Genomic DNA, 17780 nt, shown 5'->3' on the forward strand with positions numbered 1-17780 from the left:
ACAAATATAAAAGCCAAACAAAGGTTTGATTTTACTCTTGTTTAACCCTCACTCTTTTTCTTGCATTCTCCTCTGTCTCTCTTCCCTTTTTTTTCTTACATTCTTACTTTCAGGTGGGTCTTGTATGTTAATGGAAAGGAGCGGATCACTGACTGCCCAGCAGTAAATGATGGCCTCTGGCACCACATTGGTGTATCATGGCGCAGCAAGGATGGCGATTGGAGAGTCTATATTGATGGGAACCCTTCAGATGGAGGGAAAGGACTATCAGTTGGCACTACCATACCAGGTTTACCTTTATACCTGATAAACAATTCAAATACACTGCCAGTTTATTAAGACACCTTTATTGCTTTGTGGTGCTTCAAAAGAGAAAGTGCATCCAGAAGGTGAAATGTTTGCTCTATACATCAAACAGGAGGGGGCGCTCTGGTACTTGGACAGGATCAGGACCAGAGGGGGGATGGCTTCAACCCAGTAGAGTCTTTTGTGGGCACTGTTAGCCAACTTAATATATGGAATTATGTTTTATCACCACAGCAGGTAACACTTTATACACATTCCTTACTCTTACTCTCATGTTAACAGTGTACAGAGTTCACTGAGCCTGAAAAAAGTATTTTTCTGAACAGCTCTGAGATCAGAAAATAAACATATTTCCAACTATTCTCAGATCAAATCTCTGGCCAGCAGCTGTCCACGTGATCTGCAGAAAGGGAACGTGTTTGCCTGGCCTGACTTCTTAGGAGGGGTCACAGGCCGAGTAAAGACCAACAGCAAGAGCACTTTCTGTGCTGGTAACTGTTGATCTATTATTGTCTATCAACTCTGTGTGCAATGTGGAACAAAACTGTTTCTCTGCAGGTCTTGGTGTGAATTTTACATACTACTACACAATAACAACAGTACTCACATTTTGTCTTATTTTATCAAATGTATCCTGATGTGTAACTACCAAACACATATTAACCTAACCATGTTCAAGTGTAATGTTTGTTGTCCACTGTTTTGGTCTTTGTTAGACTGCCCCCTGGTGGAATCTTCTGTTCCTCAATTGCTCTCATCCAGTAAAGCTGTGAGTCCAGGCTCTAAGGTGCAGTTCTCTTGCAGTCCTGGCTTCTATCTGGTGGGGGAGCCAGTGCAGCAGTGCTTAAACAGAGGCCAGTGGAGCCACGCAGATCCAATATGTGAACGTGAGTGATGTGAATGCACAGATAAACAACAAAAGACACAAACGCATACATTGACTGTTTAATAAATGACACATTCAGACTTACCATCACAGCCGCGTACACAACAATATACTTGCACTGTACTGATATATAATCATACAACTTATATTTAACAATTTAAAATTCAAATAAATACATGCCATAACACAAATAGACACTTTGTGCACACACTCACATGTTCTGCATACACCCACTATGTAGTATTAACGTTACTGATTACCTAGTACCAGAACCATCATTAATCTGTGCCAGGGCTTTTCTCTATATATGTAGGTGTGGAGTGTGGTCCCCCCCCTGATCTGGAGCATGGCCAGTATCATGGAGATGATTTCTATGCTGGGAGCTCAGTGCTTTATCAATGTAAACCAGGGTTCTATCTCCTCGGAGAGAGTAAGTTGCTGTGTACCAATAATGGCAAATGGATTGGCAACCCACCTGCCTGTCTGGGTAAGTGATACAAAGCAAATGTTTGAAAGAACCAGATAGACAGAGTGAATAGACAATAGGTCTATATTAAATTATCAATCACCACTATGCACAGGTGCACATGGAACCTGTAATATCATTTTACATTTGGTCTTTCATTTATCATTTATACTTTGCATGCCTTTGTTTTTATGTTGGTTTGTGCTCATATTACAGATGTGGATGAATGTTCTCTGGGCTCTGAATGTGATGAACATGCTAGTTGCCAGAACACTGATGGCTCTCATATATGCACCTGCATACCTCCTTACAGTGGAGATGGAAGAAACTGCACAGGTAACATCTCATTATAATTTGGACAATTTATATGGACAAATAAGTTTCCACAGGTAGCAGTCTCTTGATGAGTGCACTGCTAGTCCACACAGTTGCATGATTATTATTGCAGTTGTGCATTTTGGACCCAGTCTGCCAATTCTTTACAAATCGGACAACATATTGTCCACCACAATTTTCTAAAATCACTAATATGTTTTACTTCATAAACTGAAGACAATTATTTTTTTTTCCCTTTATTTTCACAAGAGCCTGTAAAATGTAAAGATCCAGGTGCTCCGGAGTTTGGGCATCGTGAGGGCAGTAATTTCATCATGGGCAGTGAGGTGGTCTTTTCCTGTAAGGAAGGCTATGAGTTGATTGGCTCATCCCGTCTTTCCTGCACAGAGGAAGGAATTTGGAAGGAAGATGTCCCATACTGCAAAGGTACAGTAGGCCTAGCCTTCAGATCTGTATATTGGTGCTACTGTTTGCCTACATATACTACCTTTCAAACGTTTGGGGTCAATATGATTTTTTTTAAAGGAATTAATAATTTTATTCAGCCAAGTAGCATTTAAATGAAAAAAAAAAAAAAAAAAAAAAATCATGGTTTACACAAAATATTAAACAGCACAACTGTTTTCAACATTGATAATAAAAGGAAATGTTTCTTGAGCACCAAATCAGCATATAATGATTTCTGAAGGATCATGTGGCACTGAAACCTGGAGTTAGGACTGCTAAAAATTCAGCTTTGCCATTACAGGAATGAATTTTAAAATATATTAAAATTGAAAAGCGTTATTTTAAATTGTAGTAATATTTTCATAAAACTTTTTATTATTATTATTTTTAAATCAAATAAATGCAGCCTTGGTGAGCATAATCTTCTTTCAAAAACAATAAAAAAAAACTTAAAAACCTCAAACTTTTAAACAGTAGGGTAGAAAATAAGAAAACAAAGCTAGCACACAAAACAATGATTTGAACATAATTCTTGTTGTGTTCTTCACTGGAATTAAAAGAGGCAAACTAATGCAAAAATTCAATTAATGTACTAATGTTATTTGGTAATAATAACTAATTTGAGCTTGTATTGGGATCCAAATGGTTGGAGCCTCCAATTTATATGTAAATGTTTGTGTAATCCAGCCACATACAACGCAGATACATTGTTTTTTAATCTTCCTGCTGGGTTTTGGGGTTGGGAACTGATCTGTAAATATATACTGTGACGAGCAGGGCGGGCGAGAGCCGTGAGGGAACGGCGCGAGGCCGGTGACGCGAGAGTTAACGAGCTCCACCTGTGAGGCGTCACCGGCCTCGCGCCGTTCCCTCACGGCTCTCGCCCGCCCTGCTCGTCACATATACGTACCTTATCTGATAAACAATTGTTCAGCTTTAAAGTCCAATAGTAGAGAGTGCATCTCTGGGAAAAATATAAAGTCCAGGTGCTCTACGGTCTAGGGTTTGGTCTAGAGTCTTTTTAGATTTTGTGTATGTAGCCATCTGTTAATAAAGGCTTTTTATCCTGAAAGAGTGCCATGGTCATCCAAAAATTGTTCAGCTTTGTTCAGTCCATGGTAGTATTTTTGCATTGCCAGCAGACTGAACGTTGTCCTGAACCTCAGCCAGCAGCTTTTATGAGGCTTTCATGCCTGGTAAACCCACATTACTGTATGCCAATCAATGTTACATGCATTTTGCTTTGGCGGATTCCTGACACTCTCCAGATGCATTGATTTTTAATGGATTTAATGCAATGATGAAGACAATTATGGTCTGAAGTCTGAAGTGCATTGAAAACACTGAACATAATCTGCTTCTAATGACCTCTTCCCACAGCCCTTTCCTGTGCTCATCCCACTCTCCCAGAATATGGAATCCTAAAAGGGGCAAACTTCACATACGGAAGCAAGGTGACTTTCAGGTATCACTGTCAGTGTTAGATGTAGAGTCGGTTTCTAGAGGTATTGTATAGCCACTTTTAAGAGACCTGTTTGAATATAAAAAAAAGACTGTTTTTAATTAATAACATAATGGGAAAGGATGATATTTTTGTGTGTAGCTAATCTTTATATTTTCTGCTCTGCTGCAGTTGTGAGATGGGCTATGTCCCTCAGGAGCCAGTAGAAAGCCAGTGTCAATCTGATTTGAAGTGGAGCAGAGAGCCCCATATTTGTAAGCCTGTAACCTGTGGTGAGCCCCCAGTGGTGGATTATGCTGAGTATACCCTAAATGGGAAAGTCTACCTCTCCACGCTAACCTATACCTGCATAGAGGGATACAGGTAAAGTCTAATACATTTTCATCACTGACTCTATAGCAGGGACCATACAGAAAAACATTTTTAAATTGTATGGTTGGTTTTTACACAATCTAGATGTCATAGAATGTGTTGACTCACCTTGTTTTTGTGTGTGTAAAGATTGCATGGTGCCATGGAACTGAAATGTGAGTCATCAGGAGAGTGGGCATCTCCTCCCCCCATCTGTGCCAGGGTGGACTGTGGCAAACCTCCTCCTTTGAGGGATGCTGTGATTAAGGGCGACAACTTTACGCTGGGTAGCAGAATCATCTATATTTGCAAAGAGGGGTAACTTGCTTCATTTATGTAAATTTTTGTGCCAAGGGCTTTGATCCGATTATATTTGTAGGTGTTGAGCAAAAACAGATGTTTGATGCCCTGTAAAATATCTTTTTCAATCACTGTAGTAATTATTTGACAACAATGATTTGCAAAATCTGTCTTATTGTAGTTACACCCTGCTTGGCATAGAAACACAAGAATGCCTCCCAAGTGGCAACTGGACTCGTAATTCTGCCCAGTGTGTGCCTCTGTCTTGTGGGCCACCACCCCAAGTTGACCATGCCCTACCTGACACTGGACACCAGCTTTTTGGGGACACTGCTATCTATTTCTGCGATGACGGCTACACTGCTGGTAACAATACGAAACTGTTCTGCAATGCCCAAGGTGTTTGGGCACCCCCAGATGGCTTTGGCATTCCTCACTGCATTGCCAACTTCTGCCAGCGTCCCCCGGATTTACCTCATGCCATTCTGGACTCCATAAACAAACAGAAGTATGCTAGCAACACAGAGGTCAACTACAAGTGTGAAGAGGGCTTTGTTCTCAACACAACAGGAACCCTGAAGTGCATGATAGGGGGAGAGTGGACACCCTCGCCTTTGGACATTGGCTGTATGCCTGTCAGATGCTCAAAGCCAGACAGTATTGAGAAGGGCTATGTAAGTGGGAGCAATTATAGTTTTGGAGCTGTAATTGCGTACAGCTGTGATAAAGGGTATTTCATTCGAGGAGAGAAGAGGAGAATTTGTAAAGCCAATGGTGAGTGGGGAGGTGTCTTGCCCACATGCCAGCCTATTTCCTGTCCAAGCCCACCTCGCTTGGCAAATGGTTTTATCCAGGTAAATTCAATACTGTCTATCTGGGAGCATGAGATATTAGCACCGTGTTGCTTATGTAAACAGTATATGTATATGTGTGTATATATATTATTATTATTATTATTTTTACAAAACAGTACAGAATTCTAAAATCGATGTAATCCTTGATCATTTCACATACATGATTAAACTCATGATTTTTTTTTTTTCTCTATGTAGGGCCAAATAAGAAAGAATGGCTATGTATACAGCAGTAGAGTGACCTATGCTTGCAATGATGGTTATCGCCTTACTGGGAAGCCGGAACGTATATGCATGGCCAATAAGCAGTGGTCAAACAACAACCCTCCTGTTTGTGTCCTCCTCACCTGCCCTACCCCACCTGATATCAAAAATGGCCGTTATCGTGGCTCCACCTTTGAAGTTGGCAGCAAGGTGGAGTTTGTCTGCAACGAGGGATATGAACTCATTGGCGATTCTGTATGGACTTGTTTAAAGTTTGGAAATTGGGACAAGAGCGTAACCCCACGTTGTTCCCCAGTACAGTGCCCTGAACCACCTTTAGAGGAGAATCACCTTGTACTGCGTGGATTGGATTCTGACTCGGGCACTGTGGAGCTTTCTTGTGAGGAAGGGTATGTTCTCCATGGAGCACGAACTCTTCGTTGTACCCCATCCCAAGAGTGGAATGACTCTTTCCCCGTCTGCAAACAAGTGTTTTGTGGACCTCCACCTGAGGTTGCCTTTGGTGACCCATCAGACACACTGTCCTACTTTGCTAGTGTGGTGACCTACTCTTGCATGGATGGCTTTACACTCCGTAAGGAAGCTTCTGTCCGTTGCCAGGCAGATGGGAACTGGAGTAAACCTTATCCTGAGTGCATTCCTGTTGAATGCCCACAGCCTGAGGACATACCAAATGGAATTGTGGATGTTCAAGGACTAATGTATCTTAGTACTGCCATCTATAGCTGTAAGGCAGGGTATGACTTAGTAGGTAACAGCACTGTGCTTTGTGGTCAAAGTGGACTGTGGATAGGAGGTATACCTGTATGTCACCCTGTTAAGTGTGCTGCACCCAAGGAGATTCCCAATGGCTCTGTTAGGTATTCCAGGCTTCAGTTTAGCCAATCAGTTACATATTCCTGCCAAAGGGGGTACCGCTTACAAGGCCCAGAAACCCTCACCTGTCTGGAGAATGGACAGTGGCACCAAGAGGCTCCTTCTTGTGTGCAGATTTACTGTTCTCCTCCAAAACCTATTGACAATGGCTTTGTAGAAGGACGAGACCGCAAGTTTGGGGTTACTATTTTCTATAGCTGCTTCCCAGGTTTCCTGCTAGTGGGTAATAATCATCTCACTTGTGAAGAGCATGGCTGGTCAAGCTCTGAGCCAAAATGTACTCCTGCTGACTGCGGGCTGCCTCCGCACATTGACTTTGGTGACTACTCGAAGGTCAAAGAACTATCAGCAGAAGATGACACACTTACAAGCCAAGATTTACCAGTAGACAACAGCTTTTTACATGGTTCCCTGGTTCAATATCATTGTCATGCTGGGTATGAAATGAAAGGTGGTGTCGTGTTGATGTGCCTAGAAGATGGCATGTGGAATGGAACCGCACCTGTGTGTTCTCCGGCACAATGTGAGACTCCACCCAGCCCTGAATATGGATCAGTTATGGTAACAAATAGCCCACTTAGCAGCCTTGCCGAGTACAGTTGTGAAGAGGGTTATGAGCTCAGTGGACAGACAATCCGACAGTGTATCTCTGGGCAGCAGTGGAGTGATGATGCTCCTCGCTGTTTGCCCATCTCATGTGGTAATCCTGGAGGCATTGCGAATGGTGAGGTGATTGGAAAATCCTTTCACGTCAAGATGCTTATTCATTATGAATGCCATAAAGGGTTTGTCCTTGAGGGTGTTAAAACTAGAACTTGCCAGGTTGATGGGAAATGGGACAACAAAGCTCCAACATGTAGAGCAGTCTCCTGTGGGCGCCCTGTTATATCAAAGGATGTTTTAATAAGAGGAGACGACTATACGTTTGGTAAGAGGTTGTTGTTCAGTTGCAATCTTGGCTTCATCCTACAGGGGGCGCCGACCAGTGTTTGTTCGGCCAATGGCAGTTGGAGTGAGGCTCCTCCGAAGTGCCTACCAGCCTACTGTGGTCAACCACCAGTAATTGAAAATGGCAGAGTAACAGGCACGAATTATGGCTACAACGGTATGGTTAGGTATGCGTGTGACATTGGCTACGTCTTGACGGGAAATCCTACGCTAATATGCAGAGCTGATGGACTATGGGATGACCCTCCTCCGCGGTGCGACATAGTCACATGCGACCCACCTGAGGACATTAGCCATGGTTACCTGAATGGATCAAGCTTTAATTTCGATGATGTTGTGGAGTATATTTGCTTTCCAGGCTATGAGGTTGTTGGCAGTCCGGTTTTACGATGTGCTGCCGAGGGTGTCTGGCTGGGGCAAGTTCCAGAATGCCGACCATGTGTCTGCAGTCCCCCGGTTCTGAAGTACGGCACTATTCTCGGCCGAGACCACACCTGTGGTGCAAGCATCTGGTTCCGATGTGATGATGGATATAAAATTCTTGGCCCAGCAGAGGCTATATGTGACAAGGGCGGAGTGTGGAGTCCAGGAGTACCTATCTGCACCCGAGGGAGATGTTCCAGCCCTCCCCCAGCTGTGCCTAATGCTGTCGTACAAGGCAGTGCTGCCTACTCTATTGATACAGTCACCTATCGCTGTAGGCCAGGATATCATTTGAAAGGTTTCCCCCATCTTTCCTGTGGAAGGTTGGGTAGATGGGGAGAGCCCAACCTGAGCTGTGAACCCATTTCCTGTGGAGTGCCTCCTCTCATCCCTAATGCAGAGACTGCGGGAGTGGTGTTAACCTATGGCAGCAAAGCTCAGTACAGGTAAAATTACATAACATAAACATTCAATAAAAGCTAAATTGTACACATAAAAATGCTGAGGTGCATTGAACTGAAAGTTTACACTTGACACAGGTGTAAAGAAGGCTTTGAGTTAGCAACAAAGACAGACTCAATTACCTGTGAAAGTGATGGCACCTGGTCCAAACACGGCGTCAGATGTCGACTTTCACCCTGCAGCCTGCCTGCTAACCTCACCAATGTAGTTGTCACAGGCAAGCAGCTCACACCTGTAGGGGGCGTAGTCATAATCTCCTGTATACCAGGGTACTATCTTGAGGGACCTGGATTATCTGAGTGTGCAGTAAGTGATATGCTAAGATCATCATTCTGTGTAGACACTCCTTGCATCATTTGGTGATAAATTTGTCATTTTCTAAATATGTCTCAATGTTATTTTCCTTTTATTTCATCCAGGCCTCTGGCAAATGGTCTCCATCTTTCTCTTCCAATTCCTGTGTCCCTGTTATTTGTGAGAAGCCTCTCCCCATTCCTAATGGTTTGGTTGAGGGAAAGAGCTACAATTATGGAGATATTATAAGCTATACTTGTCTACCGGGATTTGAACTACAGGTACATATTTATCCATCCATTTCTAAACTGCTTGACCTATGTAGGGCCACATGGATGCAGAAACCTATCTCAGTGTCTCAGGCCATAGGCAGGGAAACACTCTGGAAAAAAAGTCCAGACAGGGATTAGTCCTTATATTATCTAATGCCATATTCCCCCCAAATCATTGCCCCAATAAATGTGTTTCTAATAGTGGTGAATTAGAGTTAGTAAGCCAAAAGCATGTATATATTTATATTCTTATTTTACATTATCCAGGGGGACTCTGTTCAAATATGTCAAGGTGATAAAACCTGGAGTGGAACTCAGGCAGTGTGTGCTGGTAAGATTTTTTCAAACCAAAAAAAAAAATCATTTTTTAATCAGATTTTTTATTTTTTTTGTCTTCTTTTCTGGTTATCTTTAATAATTAACAAGATTAGGTATGTTTTTCTTACCCTTTTTTTCTTGTTGTAAGCATAAATTTAATAAAATTAAGCACCAAATTATTGATAGGTTTATGCTTAACAAGAAAAAGATGTTATTTGTTATACTGTTATTGATGTTATTATTACACATTCATTCTTCTTGATCTCTAAACTTATTTTTTGTCTAGCAGTGTCATGTGGTCCTCCACCAGTGGTTCCCCATGCAGTTACTTTGTCAAATGATCAGACATACCAGAGTATTGTGAGTTACATGTGTCATTCAGGGATGAGATTGGTTGGTTCACAGAACCTCACTTGTCAAGCCGACGGAACATGGAGCATACCTACACCAGCGTGTGAAGGTAAGAACAGATAAACAGTCACTCTTTAGCTTTAAGAAACAGCGTAAGTTCAACGTCTTTCATTGTTTCACTATCTAACCTTTTCTTTCCATTCTTTCCTCAAATTTTCAGTTTCAGGAGGCTGTGAGAAGATAACAGATTTATTGAATGGAAAAGTGCACGAGCACAACCTGTCTAGTGGGCATGCTCTTGAGTTCCACTGTGACAAAGGCTACACACTGCAGGGAGAGTCTCTCATCATGTGTGTGGGAAACGGCTCCTGGAGTTCACCCTTCCCTGTCTGTATACGTATGTCAAGCACTATGGTTTCAAATACTCAGACAATATTTGAAGGGAAGCTTTCTAGATGAGGGACTTAGAATCTGAAAAAAATTGTATTCACTAACCACTCACAACCCTATTAAACTGGTGTTAAATGTGCTGAAAATACAGTCGTGAGAAGTTAAAACACACTTCCATTGTATGTAAATTAGGCTCATTATAGATTGTACCTTCCAGCAGTTGGCACTGCACCATTGCACGCTATTTATTTTTTTAGGGCCATTTATTTTTAGTGAATTTCCCTCTAAGATTTGATTTGTGTATTTGTTCATTTCTTTATTGATGTTTTTAGTTCACTCACATGTCTTTCAAAAACACATTTCTTTCTGTGTGCAAACTTCACAAGACTTTGCACAACAGACATTTTTGGGGAAGAAATTTCACGACCAAGCCAGTAAAAGTCTTTTGTTAGGCCAAACTAAATTTCTAAGAAGTTAAGATGCTACTAACTGCATTATAGGTCTGCTTTTTTATGTAATCAGCAAGGCTTTACAGTAATACTTGACTCAAATCTTATCACTTAACCCTCCCCACAGCCAAATCATGCCCCCCTCCTCCTGGCTGGACTGGAGGTAATGTCAACGTTACTCAGACGGCTTTCCTGGTAGGCCAGTCAGTACCAGTCAGTTGTCCTAAAGGTCAGCGGTTCAAAGGTAACCAGGGAAAAGGTATCGCCACTTTAACTTGCAGGAGTGATCAGACCTGGACCCCAATCACTGCAGTGTGCGAGAGTGAGTACAAGCATTCATTATTTCCATCTACAATATTTATTAGTTGCTTTGAATGACAAAAAATGGCTTTAATATATGAATTTATTTTTATGCCCAAAAGCATTTTGCACCAAATGTGAGGCGAATCTATCCCCAATTCGATCTCAAATTGTTCAGCACAGGCAGAATCTAAAATACTTTTCCAAGATGTTTGGGCCATATTTTAAAACATATTTCAGCTTCTCTCTGGTGCACCTCACTATCCAATTATAAATCTGAACATGTAGTGCATGAAAATTTCTAAACCACATACTGTACACACAACTTGCATTTTAACAAAATCTAGAGCAAATAGACTTCCTGATTTGACGAGCTGGAAATTTGTCATACTGTGATTGGTTAAGACACTATTAATTTTGTCTCTAAGCACTTCCACTTTGTGTAATCGTGCTGACTGAAGCACAGCTGCTGATTACAACAGCTTAAGGAGTAAGATTTGACCAATAACATTTGTTCCTCATTCAGGCTGCAGCATTACAATTAGTGGAAATTCATTTGTGATGTAATTGTGGAAAGTTTTATTAGACACATACTATATATGGGTGCAAATGTTAATGGTGTTGAAGACATATGGTCTGTTCCAAACCCTAGTGAGCTGTCTACAGAAGCAGAATTTTAATGCATTTCAGGCACGCTCCCGATGCAAAAATAGGTATCTTTACTATTTCTGAGATTCTTGTTTTGGCCAAACTCTAAGTCTCAGAATACATTATAGTTAGTTCAGTGAAAAATAAATAATTCCAAGATGGCAGATGAGACGAGAGAAACATTGATTAAAAAAATAAACTGAATTAATCAACACTTTTCAATATTAAGTGGAATACTGTATCTGTAATTAAAAAGACATTAGTTTTCCCAATATTTGTGTTGCTGTGTATTTTTATGATTATTACTATAATGTTTTGCCATTAGCATACCAACATGCTAACATCAAACTCTGTTAAAATCAATTTCATTAGCTAACTAGGTTTGGAACATTATGTGTCACATTGATTGTAAACAATTGCTTTTTTCAATGCATGGAATCTCTTTCGTATTGTCTGTTTTGTTGGAAATTTTCACCTCTATTTTCCTCTGTCCCCGTTGCTTCTGCATGCTATCATACAAAATAATACAAGCCTTTTCTCTCACAGTTAGTTAATGTTCCTTTGTTGTGCTGTATTATTTGTGATATTTTGATCCTTAGGCAATTTGCATGCTAGCTCTGTAATATGACATGCATATGTATATGATGGATTGTGTGCACATTTATAACTGGTTATTGCCTGAATCTGAACAGTATGTGTGTAGGTTCACTTTTCTCTCTGTGAGACACCTGTTGAATTTCACTCACTGCCTGTAGCATTACTGTTATCAGATGTGAGAGAATACTATGATATCATCTCAAATGTGCATTACTTGTGCACCACATCCTGTTTTGTAGTAATGTTTGTATGTTCCCAACACTAATTATGCTTCCCGTTACATGAAAGACATGTCAAATATTCTAAAATACCTAAAAAGATTGAAATGAGAGAGCTCGAAAATGCCATTTCTTAACTATCCTTGAAAGACCCAGAAAGCTCTCTTTAGTTCTTCAATGGACTGCTCAGCCTTGCTGAGAATCTTCCTTTCTAACCTACTGGTCCGGTCCATTTTAATCACACACAGGGGTGTCCTGCGGCCCACCACTGTACGTGGCAAATGGGGTAGTCCGTGGGGCAGTGTTCCAGTTTGGAGATGTGGTGGTGTACTCATGTTACGCAGGCTACACCATGGAGGGTTCTAGCAGGAGTGTGTGCTTGGAGAATGGCACTTGGACCCCACCCCCTACCTGCAAAGGTAGCACAAGGACCTGCCCTTAAATCCCACTTGGATTTCTGCCTTCAGCCTTTTTCTGCACCTTTGCAAAATCCTGTCACTCCTTTTGGCTGGTCTTGCACATTTACACATAAACACAAGCACTGGGCCCTTTAGACTATAGTATCTTTACAGCTAATGACTATTAAGCAACACTGCTAGTCAATGGCTTGAGATTTACTAGCCCTGTTTGTGCATTTTTGGTGACAAGAGTCTCACTAAATTTATTCTAAAGAAACTGCAAAGTTCCATTTCCTTTCTGTACATTACTGCAAATAGATAATATTTAAAATGTTGACCTACACTACCATTAAAAAGTTTGGAGGTGGTAAGATTTTTTAAAAAATTCTGGAAAAGTCTCTAATGCTCACCAAGGCTGCATTTATTTGATCAAATTACACAAAAAATAGTGATTTTGTAACAATTTAACTGTTTTGTATTTTATTCTTATTATTTTGAATTTAAAGTTGTTCAGTCTTCAGTGATCCTTCAGAAATCATTATAATATGCTGATTTGGTGCTCAACAAAATTTCTTATTTTCATCAGTTGAAAACATTTGTGCTGCTTAATATTTTTGTGGAAACTATGATACATTTTTGTCAGGCTTCTTTGATGAATAGAAAGTTCAAAAGAACTTGTTGACCCCAAACTTTTTTAACGTGAGTGCAATAAGTCTTTGCCTTTGGATATAGTATTACCTCAAGCTCCTTATAAAATATTATTTTATAATAATTTTAATTGTCTTCAAGTTATAGTATCTGACATGAACAGTATAATAATAATGTTTTAGGTGCTGTGCAATGATATGCAGTATAGCCAACTGTTACTTTGTGTCATAAATGTTACTTTTATTTTAGCATAGCTAGAATGCTATATTGACAAATGCGGGGACAGAATTTATTTTATAATAGCCATTGAACAACAGCATTGTCTCACAGAGATTATAAGGATGGGCTTTGGTATGGATGTCACTCTTTTTAACAAAGCATGAATGATTCACTATATAGAGCTTTAATTTTTGGCATGTTGATGTTTTAACCTTGCCCTTCTCAGCCTCTCTTTTGGTCTTGGAGTCTTTAGCTCAGTTAGTTTGGGTCAGTGCTTGAAGGCATCACAACAGCTTCTTAAAAAGCACTGCTCATTAACAGTCATCCTACAAACCAAGATGCATTTCTGTCTGTGGCTTTACTCCTTTTTTAGAAAGCAAGAACTGTTGAGTGTGGTGTGAATTTCTGTACATGCATGAATATATGGGAAATAGAAAGTGAAAGAGAGGTTAAAACAACATTTTGTCTCATACTGGTTGAAAGTTCTAAATTAATATTAATTTAGAATATAGACAAACCTTATATTACTGTAATTGTCTAGATTGTCAATATGTCTAATCTGCCCTATATTAAACCATTCCTTTTTTTTCGTTTTCTATTTTTAAAAAAATAACAGAACATGAATCAGTGTAATGACTGACTGCTCTCTGCCACTGCACTGCAAAAAATATTTTCATGATTTATTACAACTTTTCACAAATCTTTTGTCAAATCAGCTTAGGTTCACAAATGTTGTTCAGATAACAATATTTTGAGTTTCTGTTAAATAAACTAATCTGTTTCTTTGTAAAATTTTTAGTTTAAATGAACTCAAAATTTTAAGGCAACCAGGTTACTTTAAGTTAAACCAACAAATCATTTTCACAGTGTGATAGTGTCTTTAATAATTTCTGTATATGATGTTAATCTAATGCCACATCCACAATAATATGTTTTAATTTAAAAATAGAGTAGAGTAAGTAGAGTAGAAAAAGGGCCTAGTGACGCCCCTGGTACCAGCAACATGTGAGAAGTGCTGGAACGCAAGAACAAGTGAGGGCATGCTACAGCTTAAATTATAGAAGTGCCAATACTGCATACCGGTGCATACCGGCCCACTTTGAGCACTGGTTTGGGTACTTGCAGAAATTAACTCAGTGCAATTTCACACCAGTCTGAACAGCTAACATCTAGTTCATTGAATGCTGCATGTCTTTCTGTTAGAATTCTGTTGGAGAGTGGCACTGTGTACAGTTTCTGCTTTTTTTAAGATTGTGTCAATTTTATTATTGTACTAATCGTGTGTTGTACAGCTGTGTGTTGGGTCCAATGTCAGAATGGAGGTGTGTGCCAAAGACCAAACACTTGCTCCTGTCCAGAGGGATGGATGGGCCGATTTTGCGAGGAGCGTAAGTACACACACAAACATGCACAATAACAACAATAGCATACACAAACAGAGGTTATTAATATTTCTACATGACAGCAGTCATGGATAAAAAACAGTGTGCATCACAACAGCTTCTTAAAAAAGTGCTGCTTATTAATAGTCATCCCACAAACCAAGCTGGATTTCTCTCTCTGGCTTCACTCCTTTATTATTAGAAAGCAAGAACTGTTGGTTGTGGTGTCAATGTCTGTACATACATAAATATTTGGAAAGTAGAAAGTGAAAGAGAGGTTGAAACAACTGTCTCATACTGAAGTTGAAAGTTTGGTTTTAAAAAGTTAACTGAACTAATTCTGATTTATTCCTGCCTCTTCAACCCAAACGTCACACAATTTCATAGTGCATGTGCCTCTTTTTTCCTTTTCCTTATTTTTTGCAGCGATCTGCATCCTACCGTGTCTCAATGGAGGGCGCTGTGTCGCTCCATACCAGTGTGAATGTCCAGCAGGATGGACGGGCACACGCTGCCACAATGGTAAGAGTGTGTGTTTGTGTTCATGATTGTTGTCAAGAAAATTAGTTAATTTATTACATAAATAATGATTAGTAGCAGAACTAGTTGACTAGTCAGTGCAACCTCTAACGTTGTGGACCTTGAATGAGTAATACATTTACATTTAATCATTAAGTAGACGCTTTTATCCAAAGTGACTTACAAATGAGGAGAACAATAGAATCAATCGAACAATAATATGATAACAAATCTACAAAACTGAGGAAGTAGAAACATCATCTGCTTTTTTCAGTCTTGACAAGTTGAGACAAATTAAACAATTAGTGATAGCCTCACTGCATTTAAGTACAGCCAATTAATGGAGCCTAGAGAACATCTGCCATTTACCTCAAGCTATCTATGATCTTACATGTTAGAGTAAGTCTTAGTTCAAATGTAAAAATTACTATTTATGGAAATATCTCTCACTGTTAACTAAAGACATTATGATAAGCTAATTAAATTTAAGAATTTAAATGTAGGGTGGAGTGGAGTGATTACAGTGATTATAGACAGAAGGGCCTCATGGTGGGATGGGGCCGTGGCTCATTCTCCTGGGTCATCCTGTGTCATGCTCATGTTGTTGCCAGGCAACACCTGTTACAACAGGCCACTAATACTGATAGCCAGAAGATCCCAGGAGCTCAAGCAGTAAAACAAAACACAATTATTGAAAACACATAGGGGCAGCTAACATGACATGTTGAGCAGTGACAGTAGTGTGCTATGCTATACTTCTAAAATTATTTTATACAGCAATTATTATACTTCTAGTTTTATGAACTTGCATTAATGGAAACTTCATTGAATATTTATATTTTAATAATGACGTCAAACTACATATATGTACAAACACTATTTAAGTGAACTGCAAAACATCTAATAAGTTAATGAAAATTATGAAAAATTTGACTGGCATCTAAAAACATACACTTTCTATTGTAGTAATAAATATAGATATATACATTTTAACCTAAAAACTTAATGACTTTTAGAAAAAAAAAAATCATTCTCACAATGTCACAAATAAAATAGTCATGTTAATTTGTGCTTATTTATAACATGAATTTAATTTAGGTTTAATGTATTATTTTATATATTCAAACATATTTTATTTGTTACCATTTAAGTCGGTATCTTGGTTTGTATAATGAATTTTGATCTGACTTAAAGGGTTAGTTCACCCAAAAATGAAAAATGAAAATGAAAAATTTCTGTCTTTCATTACTCAACCTCATGTCGTTCCAAACCCGTAAAGACCTTCGTTCATCTTCGGAACACAAATTAAGATATTTTTGATGAAATCAGAATGTTTCTGAACCACACATAGGCAGCAACGTCATTGCACTTTTCAAGGCCCAGAAAGACATCGTTAAAAATAGTCAACGTGACTACAGTGGTTCAATCTTAATGTTAAACGCTGTTTACGTTGTAGACGCAGCGCAGCGTTCCCTGGTTCTTCCGTGAATGCCGACTCAGTATTGGTCGACGCTATAAACGTGAGCAGCATGAAGCATGCGTGTGATGCTGACGCAGGATTCGGCCAATACTGAGACGGCGTTCTCAAGTTGAACCCGGAAGCGCTGCATTGTGTCTACCACGTAAACAGTGTAGAAGAATGACAGGGAAGAGACTAAATTGTTGAATACAGTAGTTATTTTTGTTTTGTTTTTGCACACAAAAAGTATTTGTCGCTTCATAACATTAGGGTTGAACCACTGTAGTCACGTAGACTATTTTAGCGATGTCTTTGCTACCTTTCTGGGCCAATGACGTTGCTGCCTATGTGTGGTTCAGAAACCCTCGGATTTCATCAAAAATATCTTAATTTGTGTTCCGAAGATGAACGAAGGTCTTACAGATTTGGAATGACATGAGGGTGAGTAATTAATGACAGAAATTTCATTTTTGGGTGAACAAACAATTTAATTGCTGAAACTGCTTCTTTTCTCAAGACAGAAAGTTTTTATTTATCATACTGATGTGCATTTGCTTTCACAATACTGTGATCATCTGCATAATGAATGACTTATAAAGGACAAGAACTCATTTACAATACCACACACATTATATTTTTACATTTATCAATTAAACTTTATTATATTTATTAAGAACACCACCAGCAGAACTATAATTGTGTGCATTTACCTCACTTGCTGCACAGGTTTTACTTGCTGGTTCTCATTCTGAGGTTCTAGTTTGTCTCTTTGTTTTTTATCTGTCTCGATGTGTTGATTCATATGAGGTTGGTGTAAATGTCTGTCAGGACAAAGGTCTCTAGGGCAATTCTGGAAATTCTTAAATCCTCTTAAATCACAGGGTATGTCCCCTTTGAAGAACCTTCCTGGTTGTTCTCCAAAACAGATTGTGTGAATGTATGCATTAATAAAAAAAAGAATTTTTCTCAGAAAGAT

At 39.4% G+C, this 17780-nt stretch overlaps 1 protein-coding gene across 5 annotated transcripts in view; it reads left to right on the top strand.

Annotated features, from left to right (window-relative positions):
- Nucleotides 1–17780, top strand: part of svep1 (sushi, von Willebrand factor type A, EGF and pentraxin domain containing 1) — an 83554-nt gene that overhangs the window by 64323 nt on the left and 1451 nt on the right. Inside the window, exons 27-47 of one of the 5 annotated variants that reach the window (XM_051900670.1) lie at nt 114–289; nt 419–543; nt 674–797; nt 1023–1193; nt 1506–1679; nt 1875–1994; nt 2244–2420; nt 3822–3906; nt 4075–4266; nt 4405–4572; nt 4736–5408; nt 5607–8326; nt 8420–8648; nt 8762–8917; nt 9176–9239; nt 9513–9686; nt 9798–9974; nt 10544–10738; nt 12428–12598; nt 14737–14832; nt 15253–15348. In XM_051900670.1, the coding sequence (XP_051756630.1) occupies nt 114–289; nt 419–543; nt 674–797; nt 1023–1193; nt 1506–1679; nt 1875–1994; nt 2244–2420; nt 3822–3906; nt 4075–4266; nt 4405–4572; nt 4736–5408; nt 5607–8326; nt 8420–8648; nt 8762–8917; nt 9176–9239; nt 9513–9686; nt 9798–9974; nt 10544–10738; nt 12428–12598; nt 14737–14832; nt 15253–15348 (6263 nt within the window). Of the gene's footprint in view, nt 1–113; nt 290–418; nt 544–673; nt 798–1022; nt 1194–1505; nt 1680–1874; nt 1995–2243; nt 2421–3821; nt 3907–4074; nt 4267–4404; nt 4573–4735; nt 5409–5606; nt 8327–8419; nt 8649–8761; nt 8918–9175; nt 9240–9512; nt 9687–9797; nt 9975–10543; nt 10739–12427; nt 12599–14736; nt 14833–15252; nt 15349–17780 lie in introns of those variants that run through there. The other 4 variants (XM_051900671.1, XM_051900672.1, XM_051900674.1 and 1 more) reach the window with 4 other exon arrangements.

Source organism: Ctenopharyngodon idella, chromosome 7 (genome assembly GCF_019924925.1).
Source record: "Ctenopharyngodon idella isolate HZGC_01 chromosome 7, HZGC01, whole genome shotgun sequence".
Taxonomy (NCBI): domain Eukaryota; kingdom Metazoa; phylum Chordata; class Actinopteri; order Cypriniformes; family Xenocyprididae; genus Ctenopharyngodon; species Ctenopharyngodon idella.